The sequence below is a fragment of the Euprymna scolopes genome, chromosome 36 (assembly GCF_053919585.1).
Source record: "Euprymna scolopes isolate OS-2025 chromosome 36, ASM5391958v1, whole genome shotgun sequence".
Lineage (NCBI taxonomy): Eukaryota > Metazoa > Mollusca > Cephalopoda > Sepiida > Sepiolidae > Euprymna > Euprymna scolopes.
The window spans coordinates 9,035,001-9,054,308 of NC_136517.1; the positions used below are offsets into that span (position 1 = coordinate 9,035,001).

A 19,308-nucleotide genomic window follows, 5' to 3' on the forward strand; every position below is an offset into this window, starting at 1 on the left:
ATATGCCCAGTCTGTTAAATCCAAAGTAGCTGATCAGCGGCTTGGTTCCCACCAGTTTTGGCAAATAACAAATAGGATCCTGAACAGAAGTGTGTGTTCTATCCCAACCATTATCAACGGACTAGAGGTCATCTCCTCAGCTTCAGACAAGGCCAAACTATTTGCAAAGAACTTTGCAGCTAATTCTAACCTATGCGACGAAGGCCATCAACTCCCCATATTTCCTCCTATAACATAGAACATGCTAGGTAACATACAAATATCCGTGCATGAGGTCGCCAAGCTAATCAAGAATCTTGATTCCAGTAAAGCTACTGGCCCTGATGGCATCCCAATTATAGTGTTAAAAAAGCTTCAACCAGAACTTGCTCCCATACTTACGAAACTGTTTAAACGTTGCCTTAAGAAGTGCTTTCCAACACCCTGGAAAACCTCATCAGTATGCCCTGTATTTAAGAACTCAGTTGATAAGTCCTCTCCCTCTCAGGCCAATAAGTCTCCTGTGTGTACTGAGTAAGCTGCTGGAATCCATATTAAATAGAGAAATAGTCAACCACCTCAGCAGAAATAACCTTCTTAGTGACACGCAATATGGTTTCCATTCTGCAAGATCTACCACAGATGTACTAACGGTTATATCTCATAGGATAAGTGAATCTCTTGACAAAGGCTTCCTTTCCAGGGCAATTGCTCTTGACATATCAAAGGCCTTCAACAAGGTATGGCATAAAGGCCTACTTCACAAGATCTCCAGCTACGGTATAACTGGAAATATTCTCTCTATCATTAAATCATTTCTCTCTGATAGGCTCATAAGAGTAGTGGTTGATGGACAAAAATCAGAGGCCTGCAGTATTAATGCTGGAGTCCCTCAAGGGTCCATCCTGGGCCCAACTCTCTTCCTGATCTACATCAATGATCTCCCTAAACACATACTTAAATCATTCGTTGATATCTATGCTGATGACACGACCATCTACAGCAACACATCAAAGGCTGTAAATGACAAAGCTCTCTCTGATTCATTCTCCTCTGATCTCGAACGAGTGGTTCAGTGGGGGAAGAGGTGGCTGGTTACCTTTAATGCATCTAAAACCAAGCTCCTATCTTTACATCATCAACGCTCTGATCCCCATCTGGCATCAATTGAAATGGATGGCTCTCGTCTAGGAGAAGCCCCATGTTTTGACAAGCTTCTGGGCTTGATCTTCACTCCTGATCTGAAATGGAACACGTACATCAAGTCTGTTGCCAAGGTCGCTGGAAAGATGGTGGGATCCTTCTACCGCTCCAGAAGATATCTCACTACTGATGCAATTCTCTATCTATATAAAAGCCAAGTACGTTCAAGGATGGAATACTGCTTACATATCTGAGCAGGAGCTGATAAAAATAGCCTATCCTGCCTTGACAGAGTACAAAATAGACTTTGTGGCTTAGTGGGGGATACCCTGTTCTCTTCCCTGCAACCTCTCTCCCACAGAAGAGACGTTGCAAGCCTATCTTTGTTTTATCGTTATTTCCATGGCAGGTGCTCGTCTGAACTCGAATCTCTTGTCCCCCCTCGCCAATCTTTTACAAAAAACACCCGTCTAGCTGAATCCACTGTCAAAAACGTTCCCCACTCTTTATCTATGCCTAAATCAAAACGTAGATTCTATGAACAAAGCTTCTTTCTTAGAACTGCACGCCTGTGGAACTCTGTTCTGTCTGCCTGCTTCCCTCCTGACTACAACTTGGATGTCTTCAAGTCCAACGTAAACAAATTCCTGATGAACCGCCCCCTTAAGTAGACACTTTAAATATCCACACTAACGTACTGTACTTGCAATAACCCTTATCTCTGAGTGGCTTCCGGGCCTTGATAAGTGGTGACCACCTTGTAAAAAAAAAAAAAAAAAAAAAAGGAGCTTTATTCCATTATCAAGTCAATAAGAATTATAGAAAGGGGAATAAGGGAGAAACCGCTTTAGACTATATTTCGAAGCAACATGCCTTTTGTAAAAAGAGGAGAAAAAGGCCGGCATTATACAAATGTGAGGGTAAAAAGACAAGACTGACTAAAAAAAACATTCAGATTAGAAATGAAAAAAATGATGGGGTATAATTTTTTTCATTTCTAATCTGAATATTTTTAGTCAGTCTTGTCTTTTTACCCTCATATTTGTATAATACCGGCTTTTTTTCTCCTCTTTTGACAAAAAGCATTTAACCTGGAAATGTCATGGCCTTTCTGTAACCCTTATTAACTTGATAATGTATTTAAGTTCCTGTAACTTTACACTTTTAACTTATTCTATCTTTTGCTCCTTTTAATCAGGTAAAAAATTTCTTTTATACTGATAGGTTTTGTCTTATTGAAAATTTATATATAATATATATATATATATATTTTTTTATTTAGAAATATATATATTTAATAAGGCAACCCTATCAAGATAAAAAAAACTATATATATATATATATATATATATTTAATAAGAGAAACCTATCAAGATAAAAAAACTATATATATATATATATATATATATATATATACACACACACACACACACACACACACATTTTGAAGAGGATGTTCTTCAGTCTGTTTTACAATTTACAGAATTTGTCCAAGTCTTGATTAGTTTCTTTATATTTTCTGTTTTAGAATTTGCTAGGAGTGCGTTTGGAAGATCTTGGTGGTCGACAGACAATATCTCGTACAGCCAGGAGCAAACCTACTGTGGCAGATACTTTCAAGCATCAACTGTCGGCTCTTGTTGATGTTCTAGAATTGACCAATCCTTGGTAAGTAATGGTAATGGAATTGTAAATCATGAAATATAAGTAAAAAAAATATATATCCAAATGTGCATCAAATATATGTACATATATAACAAAATGTACATCAATATATGCATATATATATGGTCACTAATATATATATATATATATATATATAATATTTTCATTTATATAGACAAATATTACATAGTTAAATCTTAAGATTTAAGAACCAGATGCTTTGAATAGCAGATAAACTTTAGTTCCGTTGCATGACAAGGAACTTTTGGACTTTTAATAAACTAATTGCTCCGAACAGTAACAAGTTCAGTGTAGCAGATATGTAATATTTGTCTATATAAATAAAAAATATTATATTTTGCTCTTTGTTATTGAGCACTCTTAATAACCTTGTTTTAATTCATGGGTTTTATCTCCTGAATACCTTTAACTTGGTATATATATATATATATATATATATATATATATATATATATATATATATATATAATATAAAACTCTGTTTGTGTGTGTGTCTGGTCACGAATAGGCTCCTATATGGTTGACTATCTTAAAAAACTGATTACATATAATGATAGAAGATGTATCGAGACACAGGAACGGGTATGTTTGATCTGGCAGAATGGTGGTTCATTAAAATTGTGTGGTCTGTGTTCGTGCCTGGTCCACAAAGTATGGAAATAAAAAATTAAAAAATTAAAAAAAACATTTACAAGTGTTTTTTATATAGATGTACATAAGAATACTTTGCTAAGCATGTTTTAACTTAAATAGGGATGGTATAATAAAATTGTGGCGTCTGTGAGGTGTTATGATGTGGCTCTCACTTGAAACTACACCAAAGGCCATAACTCTGGACGGAAACTTTGTTTTCATCACCCTGGACATATCCGTATTATTTGTGGAAATCTAACAATGTATTTTGATGGTGCTGGCAATGGTCCTGTTGTCATAACTTGGATCAGTAAAAAGCATGAATTATACAGCAGTGCATCTCCTGTTTGTTGAACATTGTGTCACTTTCAGACATAATAGAAGGCTCCTATCACTCTTGGGATTTGTACACAATTGACCTAATAGTAGATGGTCTGCAACAAAATAAAGAAAACCGGTTTTCATCAAATGGAAATGGAATCATGGTGTCTTTTCTATAGCGACAATTTTATCGTTCCACCTTGTAATAATATTGATATATAAATATATATCTATATCAAGTATATTAGCATGCACCTTTCATAAAAAAATGACAACATTTGCTATTTATCTTAATTTATTAAAGATAAAATATCAAAACTGGTATAAAATCATAGAAGTATATCAATAATTTAATTTTTCATGAATAAATAATCATTTCTAATCATCCCAAGAAAAGCTTTTCATTATAAAATGGAGGATTTCTTTGCAAATTTATTTCAGGCAAGCAGGTAATTTTGAGGTGGTTGTCTGACTTGCTATTTTCTTTCTGTTCTTCTCTCATAACTAGGAAACAGTTTTGTCAGAGAATTAAAAATAAAAAAAACACATGTCTTACTCATTTTCGTATGATAAGATGAAACTACATCTGAAAAAATATTGGTATTTTCGGTTTCAAATCCAAACAAAGCAGATAAATATCAGATCGCCTATATCAGACTCTCTTCAGCCTCTGTTTATAGCTGTCTCCCCTGAAATAGTGTGTGCATATATATATATATATATATATATATATATATATATATATATATATATATATATAATGTGTGTGTGTTTATGGGAAAAATATGCTTATTCAATTATATTTCACGGTTTATTTATACCAATCCGTTAATGAATGATGTACCTATTTACTATGCCTCCCCACGGGACAGAGTTAGACACCAAGGTCGTTTTTTAACGTGGAGAAAAGGTACAAAAATAAAAATTGTCTCAGTCGTGAAGGATTTCTCCTCCACCGAAAGAGAACAAGAAATGGAAGCGCAGCATCTGAAGAACAGATACTACACTTTGATAATGATGTAACTACAGAGCATATACAAATAAATGGTCTCCAACTAGCGCAGGTAATCAATCGATTTAATTGAAAAATGATCAATTTCACTGATTTTGATGAAAATAAAAATATGGGAGTATGAAACATCTGTTGATCATCATTCAATCCCAGGCAACGTCGGATCTCCCTGCTAGTGTGTGTATGTGTGTGTATATATATATATATATATATATATATATATCTATATATATATAGTAAGTATATATGGCGATTAAATTACTAACTAGATCTACCTACGTATTGAGCACTTTTGAAGTAAATACTTAGAGTTTACGCATAAATCTATACTTTCGTATATTAATTTTATGTTAGTAAATGAAGTAGTTATATATATATATTACATACACACACACATATATATATATATACTAGCTGTGTCTACCTGGTATTGCCAGATCGAAACAGTATATGTCATCTGCTATGGCATGACATATATTGTAAACAAATAAACAGATAGGAATATGATTTTATTATAATATACATTGATTTTTATTATAGAATGAAGGATATGTATATATATATATATATATATATATATATATATATTATTTTTATATAAAAGTCACGTCTAGTGTGTGTTCCTTCCTCATAGGTTCCGAAACGAAGCTAATTTATATGTTTGGCAGTGTTCTTAGATATATTTTGAATAGAAATTGAACCGATAAGTATATAAAAAACATCCAATCTTAAAAATAATCTTTTCTTCTCTTATAGAAAAAAAAAGAAAGTTTACAAGGGAATATTTTATGTTACACCAACCAAGGGAAATATTCCTCTGTAAAAATTCTTCTTTTTTATCTATAAGAGAAGAAAAGACTATTTTTAAGATCGTCAAGGCCAAATATCAGCTGATGTGATTTCGTAAACAAACACAGACGGCATTCCATGAATGACATTATCATTATTATTTAAAAGCTTTTTTTTATGAATTAGTTGACTGGGCAAAAATCAATAGAGGATTAATTCTATAATAATACATACGCAATCTGCATAAATTAAAATATCATGCATAAGTGTATTGGACAGCCTGGCAACGCCGGATTTCTAGCTAGTGTGTGTGTATATATATATATATATATATATATATATATATATATATATATATATATATAAAAAGGCTTCCTTCAGTCTTGACAGACTATGGATACCCACTGTAATGGTGCCTGCGCGTGAAATTTGTATGGCAAGAGTTGCGCAATCTCCAACCACGCCTCTCCTGAGTCAACATTGTTGCATACCAGTGGCAAGTTGAGGTACAAGACGACTGGAAACAAATGCCGAAATAATCACTCTTTATCTGTGCCTAAACCTAAACATAGATTCCATGAACAAAGCTTCTTTCTTAGAACTGCACGCCTGTGGAATTGTCTTCCGTTTTCCTGCTTTCCGGCTGACTACAATATGGTTGTGTTCAAGTCTAAGGTAAATAAGTTCTTGATGAGCCGTTCCATATAAGTTGTTAAATTTACCAAATTTTCATTACTAATGATTACTATATTGACCAACTTCTACTGTACACTCTTTAACCCTTATCCTTGAGTGGCCTCTGGGCCTTGATAATGTGGTGATGCCTTTGTAAAAAAAAAAAAAAATAAAAAAAAAATAAGCGGAGAGCACATACAGCGCCTAGAATTCCCAAATGGTCACCCATCTGGTACTAGCCAGGCTCAACGTTGCTTAACTTCGGTGATCTGACGAGAACCGGTGTGTCAACGTGATTATGCCGTATAAATATAAACAAATCAACATGGAGACGTGTGACAGGATCAGTATTTCAATTGAGAAAAAACTAATTCAGGCCTTTTCAAGATATATGCCTAAGAAAAATATAAAAAGCATTTGTACATACAAATGTCGGTGGTAGGATGAAGAGCTCAAAATATGCATTTGTGGTTAAAGGCAGTATACAAGAGTGGGAGACAAGCATGAATGTAATCATAGTGAGCAATGCAAAACAAGGAGGATACACAAGAAGGTATTGGAGGAGGAGGAGGAGGAACACGCATGCAGATTTAGTAGAAAGTAAATCTATTAACAGGAAAAAAAAAGGTTGGAACATAGAGTGGTTTTCCAAATTACTGGATTCGGCATTAAATAACCTGAAAAGGATTGATATACAATAAAACAAAACCACCAAACCAAACACCATGAATAAATATTTGAAGATATAAAGAACTTGAAGCATAAAAACATTTTTCCCAAATTACTGGATTTGACATCAAATAATTAAAAAATTGTTGATGTTCCATAGAACAAAACAACCAAAAAGAAAAGTTTGAACTGTCATTGTGAACATATTATGGCTGCAGGAGATTATATACATTTTTGTGTCTTAAAAAAATGTATATTTAAGACTTTTAAAATTATATAATGGCACCATTAAACGTAAAATTTTCTATTTGGGTGTTCTCATTTAATCTGTTAAACGGAATAGGGAATTAAAAAAAAAATTAATATTTAAAATTAAAGCAAAAAAATCTCATGTCTACATTTTGTTTTGTTGATAATCTGATTATTTTGAAAGCAGATTAAAAAATATTTTTTTTTGCTTCTGTGACTATTCTGTTGTCTTATTTTTATTTATTTTTTGTATCTAATAATTTTCTTCTTATTCAGGTATGTGAGATGCTTAAAGCCTAATTCCAAAAAAGTGCCTAATAATTATGAAGTTTCTGATGTCCTATCTCAATTGAGATATTCCGGAATGTTAGATCTTATCAAGATAAAAAAAGAGGTATTAAAACTTTATTTTTTTTCTTAAATCATTTTTCCCCTCTGTAATTATAACTTGAGCACTTTTTCTTTCTGTTTTATTTTGTTTGCTTTCATTTCTTTGGATGTAATATAAATTCAGCACCCTCAGTTTTACTGACCTCTGAAATAAATGGATTTAGCACAACATCTTCTTTGACAGTATTATACGACCTAACACGATAGAGTGTGTAAATATCTCCACTGGGCCATCTGTAAAATACTGAATATCCTGTGTGCAAAAACATTAATTCTCTCTTGATCTTTTAAAAAAAATTAGAAGCCAAAATTTTAATTTAGTTAATAAAAAAAATCAGCAAATACTTTTTCATTTTTACTTGCAACTTGAAAACAAAGAAAAGACACATGCACACCAAAGCTAATCTGACATTTAAAAAAAAATCTCCTGAAGACTATGCCTAAATAATATGCCACATAAAAAAAAATATATATATTGTATTTATTTTCTTGATGAAGACACTTATATGGGTCGAAAATTTAATTAAATAAATATGTTTATTTATTTAGTTTTAAATATGCATTTCAACTGGTCTCTAAACCATTATATATATTTTCAGAGATTTCTATTTAAGACAATTTTTTAATAAATTTATTTTTTATTATTCATTTTTCATTTATTAAATCTATTTTTATATCAAATTCATTTTGTAAATAAATAATTTTTATACTTAATTTTCATAATAATCACGAAAAGTGAAAATGGGTTCTTCATTTTGATACCAACTTTTAAAAAGATTTGTAAAATGATTTGCATTTTTTAAAACATGAGCTTATCTTTTTTTTGGTCATTTTTTTGTATTTTTTTTGGTCTTTTTGTTGGTCTTTTATTTAATTTACTTGGGGGTCACCACTTATCAAGGTCCAGGGGACACTCTAGGATAAAGGTTAATAAGTGTTAGGTTGATGGTGATGCAAAATGATCAGTAATGGTGGAACTTTGGTGGTGCTAAATCATTTAAAAGGACGGCTCAACAGGAATTTATTTACATTAGATTTGAACACGACCATGTTATAATCAGCTGGGAAGCAGCCCTACGGTATTGTGTTCCACAGACAGTTTTAGGAAGGAATTCTACTCATGGAATTTTCGTTTAGTTTTAAGCACAGACAGAAGTTGAGGAAAATTGTTGATAGTTGTCGCAGCTAGACGTGTATTTGTTACAGACGGTTTACAGAGAGAGGGGGGGTTTCATAAATCCAAGCTTAGTTGAGCTTTCAATACAAATGGCTTAACTTCCATACAAATCAGAGATATTTGAATTTTGAGAAAGTGTGGGTGGCAGGTCTGATTTCATAAGAATCTTGTATACAAAAAAAAAAGAAAGTCATTTAATTTTTTTTTTTTAGTTGCATCTTTTCCTTGACTCTCTTCATTATAGACATAACTTCCTGTAAATTAAGATTTTTTTTTTTTTTATGTATTTCATCTGAAAGCTCTTGGTACTATCCACGTTTGGCGATTGTATAGAATATACAGAAAGAAAAAATAATAGATTAAAAAAAAACCCAAATAATCAACAAATAACTGTTACCAAAGACAATAAGTTACTTAAATTTTTTTTTGTTTTAAAATATTTTAAAGCGTTTTTTTTTATTTACATTTTTTACCCTTGCATTCATAAATTTGTCGATTTAATATGCAACCTGATTTTAATCCAGGTGAAACCTAAATGTAGATTTAACAACTCGTGAATGAAAAAGTGAACAAAAATGCAACAAATAACTGTCACCCATCGGTCGAAAATGTAATTATGTGTGTGATGTATATTTTTATTAGCAGTATTTTTTTTGATTTTTTTTTTTTTTTTTTTTTAACATCAAGGTTTTAATTTTCGAAAAGCGTGGTCAGTCATGTTGCCTAAAACAAGTTAAAAAAATCGGATGAAATTATTAACATGCAATAAAAAAAAAACCCTTATAAATAATTTCACACACACACACACACACACACACACACACACACACTCTCTCTGTCTGTCTGTCTGTCTGTCTCTCTCTCTCTCTCTCTCTCTCTCTCTCTCTCTCTCTGTCTGATCCAAGTAGGTAGTATTTATTTATAGACTTTGTTTATTTCCCTACATGGCAATTCAAACATGCTTGTTTTATTTTTTTGCCAAATAAATTGAATTTCCCCCATTTTCATCTGTCGGAAACCCTTCAGAATTGCTTCACATTCATTTTGAATCTATTTGCACTTGTTACATTCAGGGCATTCTCTCTCTCTCTCTCTCTCTCTCTCTCTCTCTCTCTCTCTCTCTCTCTCTCTCTCTTTCCCAGCTCTTTCTCCACCCCCTCGTCTCTCTCCCAGGTTCCACTCTCGTATTTAATGGATGACGTCATAAAGTGTGCACAATGACAAACAAGGAAGATCCACAGAGTTTTAACATATTTTGTGTAACTCTAACTCATTTCTGTATAAGGCACTTCCAGATTTCGCCCCAAGAACGAATAAACGTTTTTTAGGATTTGCTTTTCGTTTAACTCTTGTTTTCACGCTTGCCGAAGTGATTTCCATCACAGTGAAGATTGTGTAATTGTCGGTTGAGTTAATTATTACGGCTCCTACATTTGACGAAGTATGCAAACACATTTAAATGAATATCACACGCCGTTGCCGCCGCCGCCGCCGCCGCCGCCATCACCCAATTTAGAAAGTGAATCCGTTCATTTCCGTATTTACTTAATGGATACAAAACGCGCTCTCATTAATTCGCAAGATCTCGTCCAAATGCATCGGCTAGCAAGGCACTCAAGTCCATTAGACTGGCGATAATCAAGTAATCACCCGGAAAACATGACCCAACCCCTCGCACAGGAATAATGCAGGGCAAATATACAACAAAACACACACTCATTAGAAATGTCACGGATTGACGGGGAGTCATTAGAAGACCATTATTACAATGAAGTTAGGTTCAGTTTGAAGATTCGGTTGTTGTGGACAAATGTTGGGCTCGGCTTCTTACGAAAAAAAAAAAAAAAAAAATGAAGGATATTTATTGTCATAGAACTAGTATACATATGCCATCAAGATAATAGAAAAGAATATTATGCTTCGCCAGTGTTTGCACTCACTCAAAATTCAACTTAAGTAAAAAAAAATAAATAAATAAAAAATACAGAAAAATCTTTGAATAACCTACCTGTCATGGAATGAAAATGTCATATTCCAAAAATCATATACATTGATTAAGTACTTGTTTTTTATTTTTACAAATTACAGCGATTAATAGCATATTGTAGCTATTACAAAATATATTTGTAAAATCTTGGTAGTTCGAATTGAGTTATCTTCCTTTATTAAATATGGTGGATCAAGGCATTGTTCTGGCTTTGTCATAAAATTTGATTTTCTTAATTAAAAAAAACAACAAAAAAAACAAAAACAAAAAACACTTCATCAATTTATGATTTTAAGAATGTGACATTTTCGTTCCTCGACAGGTATATGCATTATAAATATTTTTCTGAATTTTTTTTTTTTTTTTTTTAATTAGATTGAATTTAGAACTTGCACTGAATAATTATTTAAAAGCATAGCATTGTGCCAGTAATTTAATTTTTCATCCCTTTCTCTCTCTCTCTCTCTCTCTCTCTCTCTCTCTCTCTCTCTCTCTCACACACACACACATATATATACATACTCCCATAAATTTGTTTTTCTGTGTATTGATATTCGTATTAAAAACCCTTTTTTCTATTTATTTAGTTATTTATTTGCTTCCCCATTGAGCCAATTAGGCACAAGGCCTGTTTTTAATGTGGAGAGGGAGGGAAGGCGGACCAGCAGTTGGTGTCGGTTATAATAATAATTAGAAATAAATAAATTAACTTTTTATAATATTTCTTAATCGAATACTTAAAACAATTCTATTACTACTTCCATTAAAAATTTAGAGTTAATTATCAAAACAGATTTTTTTAAATGTAATATGCAAATGAGATAACCTCTCAAATGTTGATTCCTATCAAGGCTAAGAGGGAATCAAGGATAACGGTCAATGAAATGGAACGATTGTCAGCTGAAATAGATTAATGCAAATGAATCAAGTTTGATTACTTATTGGAGGGTTCACAATAAGTACTTGTTAATATTGGATTTGAAGGCGAATATGTTGTAGTACGCAGGGAAGCAGTTTAGCAGTAATGTGTTCCACAAACGAGAGGCTTCATCCATCGAAATTCCTCCTGATGCTGGGCACATAGAGAAAGAACAGAAAATTAATTTTTGTTTTAGGTAGAAGATAAGTGTTTGCTATGAACGAGATATATAAATTATTTCTGATGATCTAAAGAAGAAAAAAAAAAAAAAACAATAACCATTGGAGTGGAGGATTTCTTTCCAAATTCATTTCAGGTGACAGGGTAAATCTGAGGTGGTTGTCTGACTTATTTGCTTTCTTGCTTCCTCTCATCACTTGAAATGGTTTTATCCAGAAGCTAGAAAAATTTATATGTTTTGCTTCTAGCTTTTGTGTGAATGGATTGAAACATACGCACACACACACACACACACACACACACACACACACACACACACACACACTTTTGTGTGACGAGATTAAAGTATATATACAAGGGCCGTTCCAAAAGTAATGCCTCCTATTTTTTATTCTGCCCAAATGAATCAGAGAGGATTGCAAATCGCATTGTTATGATGACTGTATTTATGCATTCATGAACTGAAAGTTTCATCACTCTGTTGCAAATATTGATGGTGTGAGACTCAAAAAAGCAATCCTTATCATCAACATGCATCAGAAGCAGAGATGCGTCATTGAAATCCCTGGGAAAAGTGCAATCTCTACATAGTCAGTGACTATGTAGAGAAATAAATTCTGGAGCAAAGATGTCACTCGTTGTAATCGTACCACTCCCGTCTTTGTAGCTCTTCAACGTTTTTAAGTTGAACTTTACTTTTGGAATGACGTTCGTATATATAAAATACATATTGGTCTTTATTATAGACTGGAAGATGTATGGACATATTCATATTGTATGCATCTTCTTAACTGTGAACTAATAAAAATTTATATTATACTGTACTTTTAATGTAACCTTGTACACCTTTTTTTAATGGTGTCGTTGCCTTTTAACAGACCAATACATTATAGACTCCGTCACAAGAAACAGAAGGGAAAAAACTCAATTTGCTTTCTTTTTTTTTTAGCAGAAACCTTTATATCTAATATTTCCAACAATGCATTTTTTTCTAAATATTTAAACAGTTCATTTCTCCTTTTCCGTCTGCTTACGACTTTTCATCTCTGCACTGAGTCCACCCATGCGACTCGAACATGTCTTGAATCCCACTTCTTCGAACATTTGTACCTCGAACACGGCCTTTACCGCTCTCGCTCTCTCTCTCTCTCTCTCTCTCTCTCTCTCTCGAACACTTCCTTTTCTGCTCCCTCTCTCTCATATCTCGAACGTGTCCTTTCCGCTTTCTCTCTCGTGTTTCGAACACGTCCTTTTCCACTCTCCCTGTGAGATGCGAGGGGGCTACTATGATAAGGGCCAGACTTATAAGGGGTATTCTGTGGAGAGTTGTGTAGCGAGATGCTTGTTAACATTTAAATTTCTGCATCTTGGTGCAGTCAAAGAAACGGTAAGCAGAGAGGGAGTTTCAAAGGCAAGTTGTGCAAGAAAAAAAGTTATCAGAGTAGAAAGTTTTCCAACACTTGTCGATCTCTACAGTGAAGGGGTGCGATTTTGCTGCTAGATGGGTTGGTTGAGTATTTGCGTTAGAGAGGTACAAGCGCAGAAAGTTCGTCACAAGCACAGAAAGTTCGTTCATGGAAATACCTATAAAACCTTGTGGCGATGGGACAAGGTTCAGAGTTTGATAGACAATGCGGGATATATTAGGTTAGACACTTTTTATGCACTGTGTTGAAAAGCAAGGGACTAGTGGTTGATGCACCAGCATAAATGCAGCAATAATACTCTATGTATGGGCGAACCAAGGGCTTTATAGCAATATGGGATACTAGCTTGATAGAGTGAGATTCATCTTCTTTGCAGCAAACTTGTATTTGTAAAAGTAGCAATAGGATGCAATGTTGAAGCGATGGGACAGGGGTTGGAGCTTGGTTTATAGTGTGGAACCTATTGGATTAGAAACTCCTTTTTTGTACCCTGTCCAAGAGAGAGAGAGAGAGAGAGAGAGAGAGAGAGAGAGAGAGAGAGAGAGAGAGAGAGAGAGAGCTTGTCCCCATTATTGCCCCCTGCTATAACAACATAGGCTAGGACAAGTCAAATTAATGGCAGTTTCTCAATCATTTTCAATAATTATTATTTCCACATAAAATAAAATGAACAAACCAACCAATCTATTTTTTTCCAATTTAACAGTTATGCGTGTTCAGTTTATTTATTTATTGCTTATTTCCGATATCAGTTTTTAAAAAAAAGTTTTTTTTTGTTAATTTTCTTCTGCTTTTTTCTTTTTTCTTCTGTCAGAACAATTGAAGTTCCTTTCAGAACTTTTCTTTCTTTTATATTTAAAAAAAATTTTTTATATCATATTTTTTTTTAAAGATGACGCAATCAGTAATTTGCAACCAAGATTGAACTACTAATTCTTTTAACCATAATCATGAGTCTCAAAGCCACTGGCTTCATTTTGTGTATTTGCCGTGTATTTTTATCAATTTATTTTTATTATTTTTTTTTACATTAAATTTTGTTTAATTTGATTTATTGCTGTCTCCTCAGATTTGTTACAATATCTCAACTTAAAATGGAAGCAAATCCATTGCATCGATGATTGCTTTCTATTTTGATTATTCATTAATGCGACTTTAATTTTTATTCGGCCATGGCACAATCTGCTAATCTGATATTCTTTTTCTGTCTCTTTTATAAGTGAGAATATTTCAGTGAGTCGCACAAGTGAAATTGCAGGTAGTTTGAAGGATGATAATCAGACAAAGTTGAATTTGACTGTCACTTCTTATGAACAGACGTTAAGTCGAACATAATAATGATTTTTCTCATTTTTTTCTTTTTCTCACATTTTCTTTCTCTCTTTCCCTTTTCTCTTTCGTTCTCTGTCTCTCGTTTTCTTTCTCTCCCTTTTTCTCTCTCTTCCCCCTCTTTCTCCTCCCTCTCTCTCTCTTCTCCCCTTTTTCTCTCTCTCTGCCTCCCTCTTTCTTTCTCTCCCTCCCTCTCTGTCCTTTTCTTTTTCTCCCTCTTTGTCCTTCTCTCTCTCTCTCTCCCTCTTTGTCCTTCTCTCTCTCTTTCTCTCCCTCTTTGTCCTTCTCTCTCTCTTTCTCTCCCTCTTTGTCCTTTTCTCTCTCTTTCTCTCCCTCTTTGTCCTTCTCTCTTTCTCCCTCTTTGTCCTTTTCTCTCTCTCTCCCTCTTTGTCCTTTTCTCTCTCTCTCCCTCTTTGTCCTTTTCTCTCTCTCTCTCCCTCTTTGTCCTTTTCTCTCTCTCTTTGTTTCTCCCTTCCTCTTTTTCTTTCATTCAATATATCTTTCTCTCTTTTTTACAGTTGAATGTGAGTCAAAACCAGAACAGACAGCTTGTTATCTTTATACTCCCCACCTTCTCTCCCATTACTTCCCTCTCTCTATTTCTCTACTTTTACAATCAATGGTGAAAATAAAAAATGTATGTTATAAAATTCGTCATGATGTTAGCAGTAGAACTTCTGAGTATGAGAGAAAAAGCTCCTTCCCTTTCTTCTATTTCAGTGGAAAAAAAATGAAAGTATTTCTGATCTGTACCTAATGTTCTGAGTTGTTATTACATTGGGTGATTTAGACTTTCTCGGGATGGGTGGGGGGGGATTGCAGTGAAACACATTGGTAGGAAAAATTGACACAGCAGATTTTTGAACTGACCAATTACAAAAGAGAGCAACAAATTTCAAAGACATTTTTTTTATATGAAAAAGAAAAAAAAAAACAATTTTTTATTAGATTGTCATGGAAATGTTGTAAAAATAAGATGTTTGCCATCACGACGGGAGTCGTCAAAATATAGTAATAAAAAAATATTAAATCTTATTCTAACATTTAAAAACGGCTTTATTGGTTATCTTTGTTAGTAAGAATAAGGAAACGGATTAGTCGTGGAAAGAGTTGTCTCTTTCTCAAAAAGAAAGCAACCAAAAAATGTTAAAAAAACAAAAGAAAATATTGTGAACCGAAAGTTGGTGTTTCGCACTGAGAACGCAAACGCCGAGTTTGTTTTAAGACTTTATTCAGCCGAGAGCCCTTTGCAAGTATCTACATGCTGTCTCTTTCTGCCCCGTCCGTTTGCCGGTGTTCCCCCTGTTATCGTCCCCTGTGTACCTACGTACATTACATCTCCCCCCAAAAAAGAAAGGTCCATTTATCATGGAAAAAGGTCAGGGTAGACTGTCCTTGTGACCTTTTTGTGGTCGAGGATTATTCTGCCTCAGTATGTGACCATTGAAATCCCGCCCCCCCTTTTTTTTTAAATTAAGGAAAATTAAAAGGTAATTGTTCAATCTTTAGTCAATCCGGACTAAAACGATTCGGTGGTCTTATTGTATGGCCCGATCGTCGTGGCAGGGCTAGTGGGGTATGCTCACTCACTTCTCTATCTGGCTGCTCATAATCGGGCAAATTCTCATGTGTCAATGGAGTCTGTGGATGTGTTATTTTCTGTTGCCATATCTGGAGGCATGTTTAGTTCCGTGAAAATGCGTTCTGGATTGTTTTCACTTGGGGATTGAGGTGCTGGCTCATTGATACAACGGCGAGACCTGATGTGATCCTGATGACGACGAACCAACCGGCTATCCTGCAATCTGATTAGAAAGGATAATGGAGATACTCTTTCCAGAATGTGACCAGCCAACCACATGGATCTGGAACCAAAGTTCTGTGCAAATACTGCTTGGTCTTCATCAAATGAACACATCTGGGCAGATTTGTCATGGTGAAACTTTTGACATTCTTGGTTGTTATATACAACACTTAAGGTGGCGGGCTTCATACGATCCAGATTGGTGCGCAATCTTCGCTTCATCAACAACTCTGCCGGAGTAGATCCCGTTGCTGTGTGAGGTGTTGTCTGGTATGTCAGCAGAAAACGGGATATCTTTGTTTCCAGAGTTCCTCCCGACATTTTTTTAATACTGTTTTTAACCAGCCCAACTGAGCGTTCGGCTAGACCATTTGATGCCTGATGATGTGGACTGACAAATTTGTGTCTGATACCATTCCGTTTCATGAACTCTGCAAATTCTGAACTAGTGAATCATGGGCCATTATCACTGCCCGCAATGTGTGGGAGACCATGAGTAGCAAAACAGCGCCTCAACCTTTCAATTGTAGTGGCTGAAGTAGCTGCACTTGTGGTATAGACATCAACCCATTTTGAGTGTGCATGCGTAATGACAAACAGGTATTGACCATTGTAATTGGCATAATCAACGAGAACCCGCTGCCAAGGTTCAGCTAGCCATTCCCAGGGGTGTAGTGGTGCTTTAGCAGGTAGGCTTCTGGAGCACTGACAAGGGTAACAGTTGTTCACCTTTTTTTTCGATGTCAGCATCTATCCCAGGCCACCATACATAGGTCCGGGCGAGGGCCTTCATCTTGACTATGCCAGGGTGGCATTGGTGAAGCTCGTCCAACACTCTCTGCCTGAGATGGTGGGGAATTACCACTCGTGAACCCCGCAGCAGGCACCCCCTTTCAACACTTAGTTCGTTTTTACGAGCGTGAAATGGTAAATACGGAGCATCATGTGGGAGATTGCACCCTCCATGTTGTGTGGCTTGAACAACCTTAGAGAGAATGGGGTCTTTGCGTGTATGAGCACAAATATCAGTCGAGTCAACGGTAGAATTGTCCAGGTGATCCATGAGATGTATAATGCAGCCTGGTGTTGGGACATCTAACGCTTCCTGCAGGGGGAGACGACTCATTGCGTCGGCAGTGACGATGTATGAACCAGGCCTATATTCTATCGTGTAATCGTAAGCACTCATCAACAGTGACCAACATATTATTCTTGGTGGCAGGGTGTCCAATGTTGGCTTTGTTGGGCTAAAGAGGCTGATAAGTGGCTTATGATCCGTAATGATACGGAATGCATGTCCAAATAAGTAGTGATGAAACTTTTTAGCCCCAAAGATAATACTCAGTCCCTCCTTGTCCAACTGACTATAATTTTTCTCAGCTGGTGACATTGTTCTCGAAGCAAAAGCAACAGGTTTCTCTGAACCGTCGGCAAAGATGTGCGACAAAGCAGCTCCGACACCATATTGACTGGCGTCACAGGTCAGTACCAGTTCCTTCTTCGGGTCATAGTGAACCAGGACATTTGTGGTCTGCAATGCATCTTTGGCTCGCTGAAAAGCTGTTAATTGGGGGGTGCCCCATGTCCAAGAGACACCTTTCCGCAGCAGATAATAGAGGGGGCCCAACTTATCTGCGACGTTGGGGACGTACCTAGCGTAGAACTGGAATAAGCCCAAGAAAGCCTTAAGTTCGGTCACATTGCATGGGGCTGGTGCATCCCGGATGGCACGAATCTTTTCTGCTGTAGGGTGAAGGCCTTTGGAGTCAATCCAATGACCTAAGTAGGTTACGGAGGGTGCCATGAACTTGCACTTGTCCAGACGAACGCGGAGACCAGATTCTGAGAGTTTCCCTAACACTCGGTCAAGGGTGCTCAAGTGTTCTGCGTCTGATGATCCTGTAATTAGTATGTCGTCCTGATAGCATACGACATGTGATTCATTTGCCAACAAATTGTCCATACAGCGTTGATAGATACCAGGAGCTGATTTTACTCCAAAACTGAGGCGGTTGAACCTGTAGAGACCCCGTGGTGTATTGATTGTAAGGTACTGCTTTGAGTTTTCCTCTAACGAAACCTGCAGGAACGCTGATCTCAAGTCAAGCTTGGTGAATTTCTTTCCCTGCACCAATTTTGCATACAAATCATCAATCCTGGGGATAGGGTACTGGTCGAGATTTGAACATTTGTTTATTGTAGTTTTATAATCTCCACACAACCGTATTGTTTGGTCAGTTTTGACAACTGCTACTATAGGGGCAGCCCATTCTGAGTATTGTACTGGTTCAATAATACCCAGAGACTCTAGTCGATCCAGCTCCTTGTCAACCTTTTCACGCAATGCAAAGGGCACGTGTCGAGCCTTGCAAAATATGGGCTTTGTTTTCGGGTCAACACTAAGTTTTGCTGTGAAACCCTTCCGTGCACCCAATTCATCCTTGAAAACATCGGGGTATTTTGCAGTAATGTCTTCAATTGCAGGTGTAGCATTTACTGCTTTCAGCTGATGGATGCGTTTCCAGCTGAGTTGCACTACTCGTAACCAGTTTCTACCAAGAAGTGCAGGGCCAGAACCAGGAACAATCACTAATGGTAGACGAAACTGTCGGCCATCATAGTCTACCGACACTTGACACGTACCACACGGCGTGATACTTTCTCCCGTGTAGGTTGCTAGTTTCTGTGACATAGGCTTAAGTACCGGCTTATCAGGTTCACACCATAGTTTTTCAAATGCATTGCGGCTGATCAATGAAACAGCAGCTTCGGTGTCGATCTCCATCTCGACATTGCGGCCATTTATGCCCACCAACACCATCAGGGGCTCGGTTTTGCTATTTGCTGGCAGGTTAAACAGCCTATGCACCGAGGCGCAGTCGCTGCCTGTATCTTCGTCTACTGGTTCTTCACTGGTGACCTTGTGGGTTTTATTATTT

General features: G+C 35.8%; 1 protein-coding gene and 1 pseudogene across 2 annotated transcripts in view; one reads left to right on the top strand and one right to left on the bottom strand.

Moving 5' to 3' along the window:
- The window catches only part of LOC145260324 (myosin-VIIa-like), a 965,294-nt gene that overhangs the window by 227,066 nt on the left and 718,920 nt on the right, over window positions 1–19,308 (top strand). For both annotated transcript variants that reach the window (XM_080118214.1, XM_080118215.1), the window contains exons 12-13: window positions 2,651–2,790; window positions 7,433–7,550. In XM_080118214.1, the coding sequence (XP_079974340.1) occupies window positions 2,651–2,790; window positions 7,433–7,550 (258 nt within the window). The remainder of the gene's footprint in view (window positions 1–2,650; window positions 2,791–7,432; window positions 7,551–19,308) is intronic.
- On the bottom strand, window positions 6,431–6,547 carry LOC145260743 (5S ribosomal RNA; annotated as a pseudogene).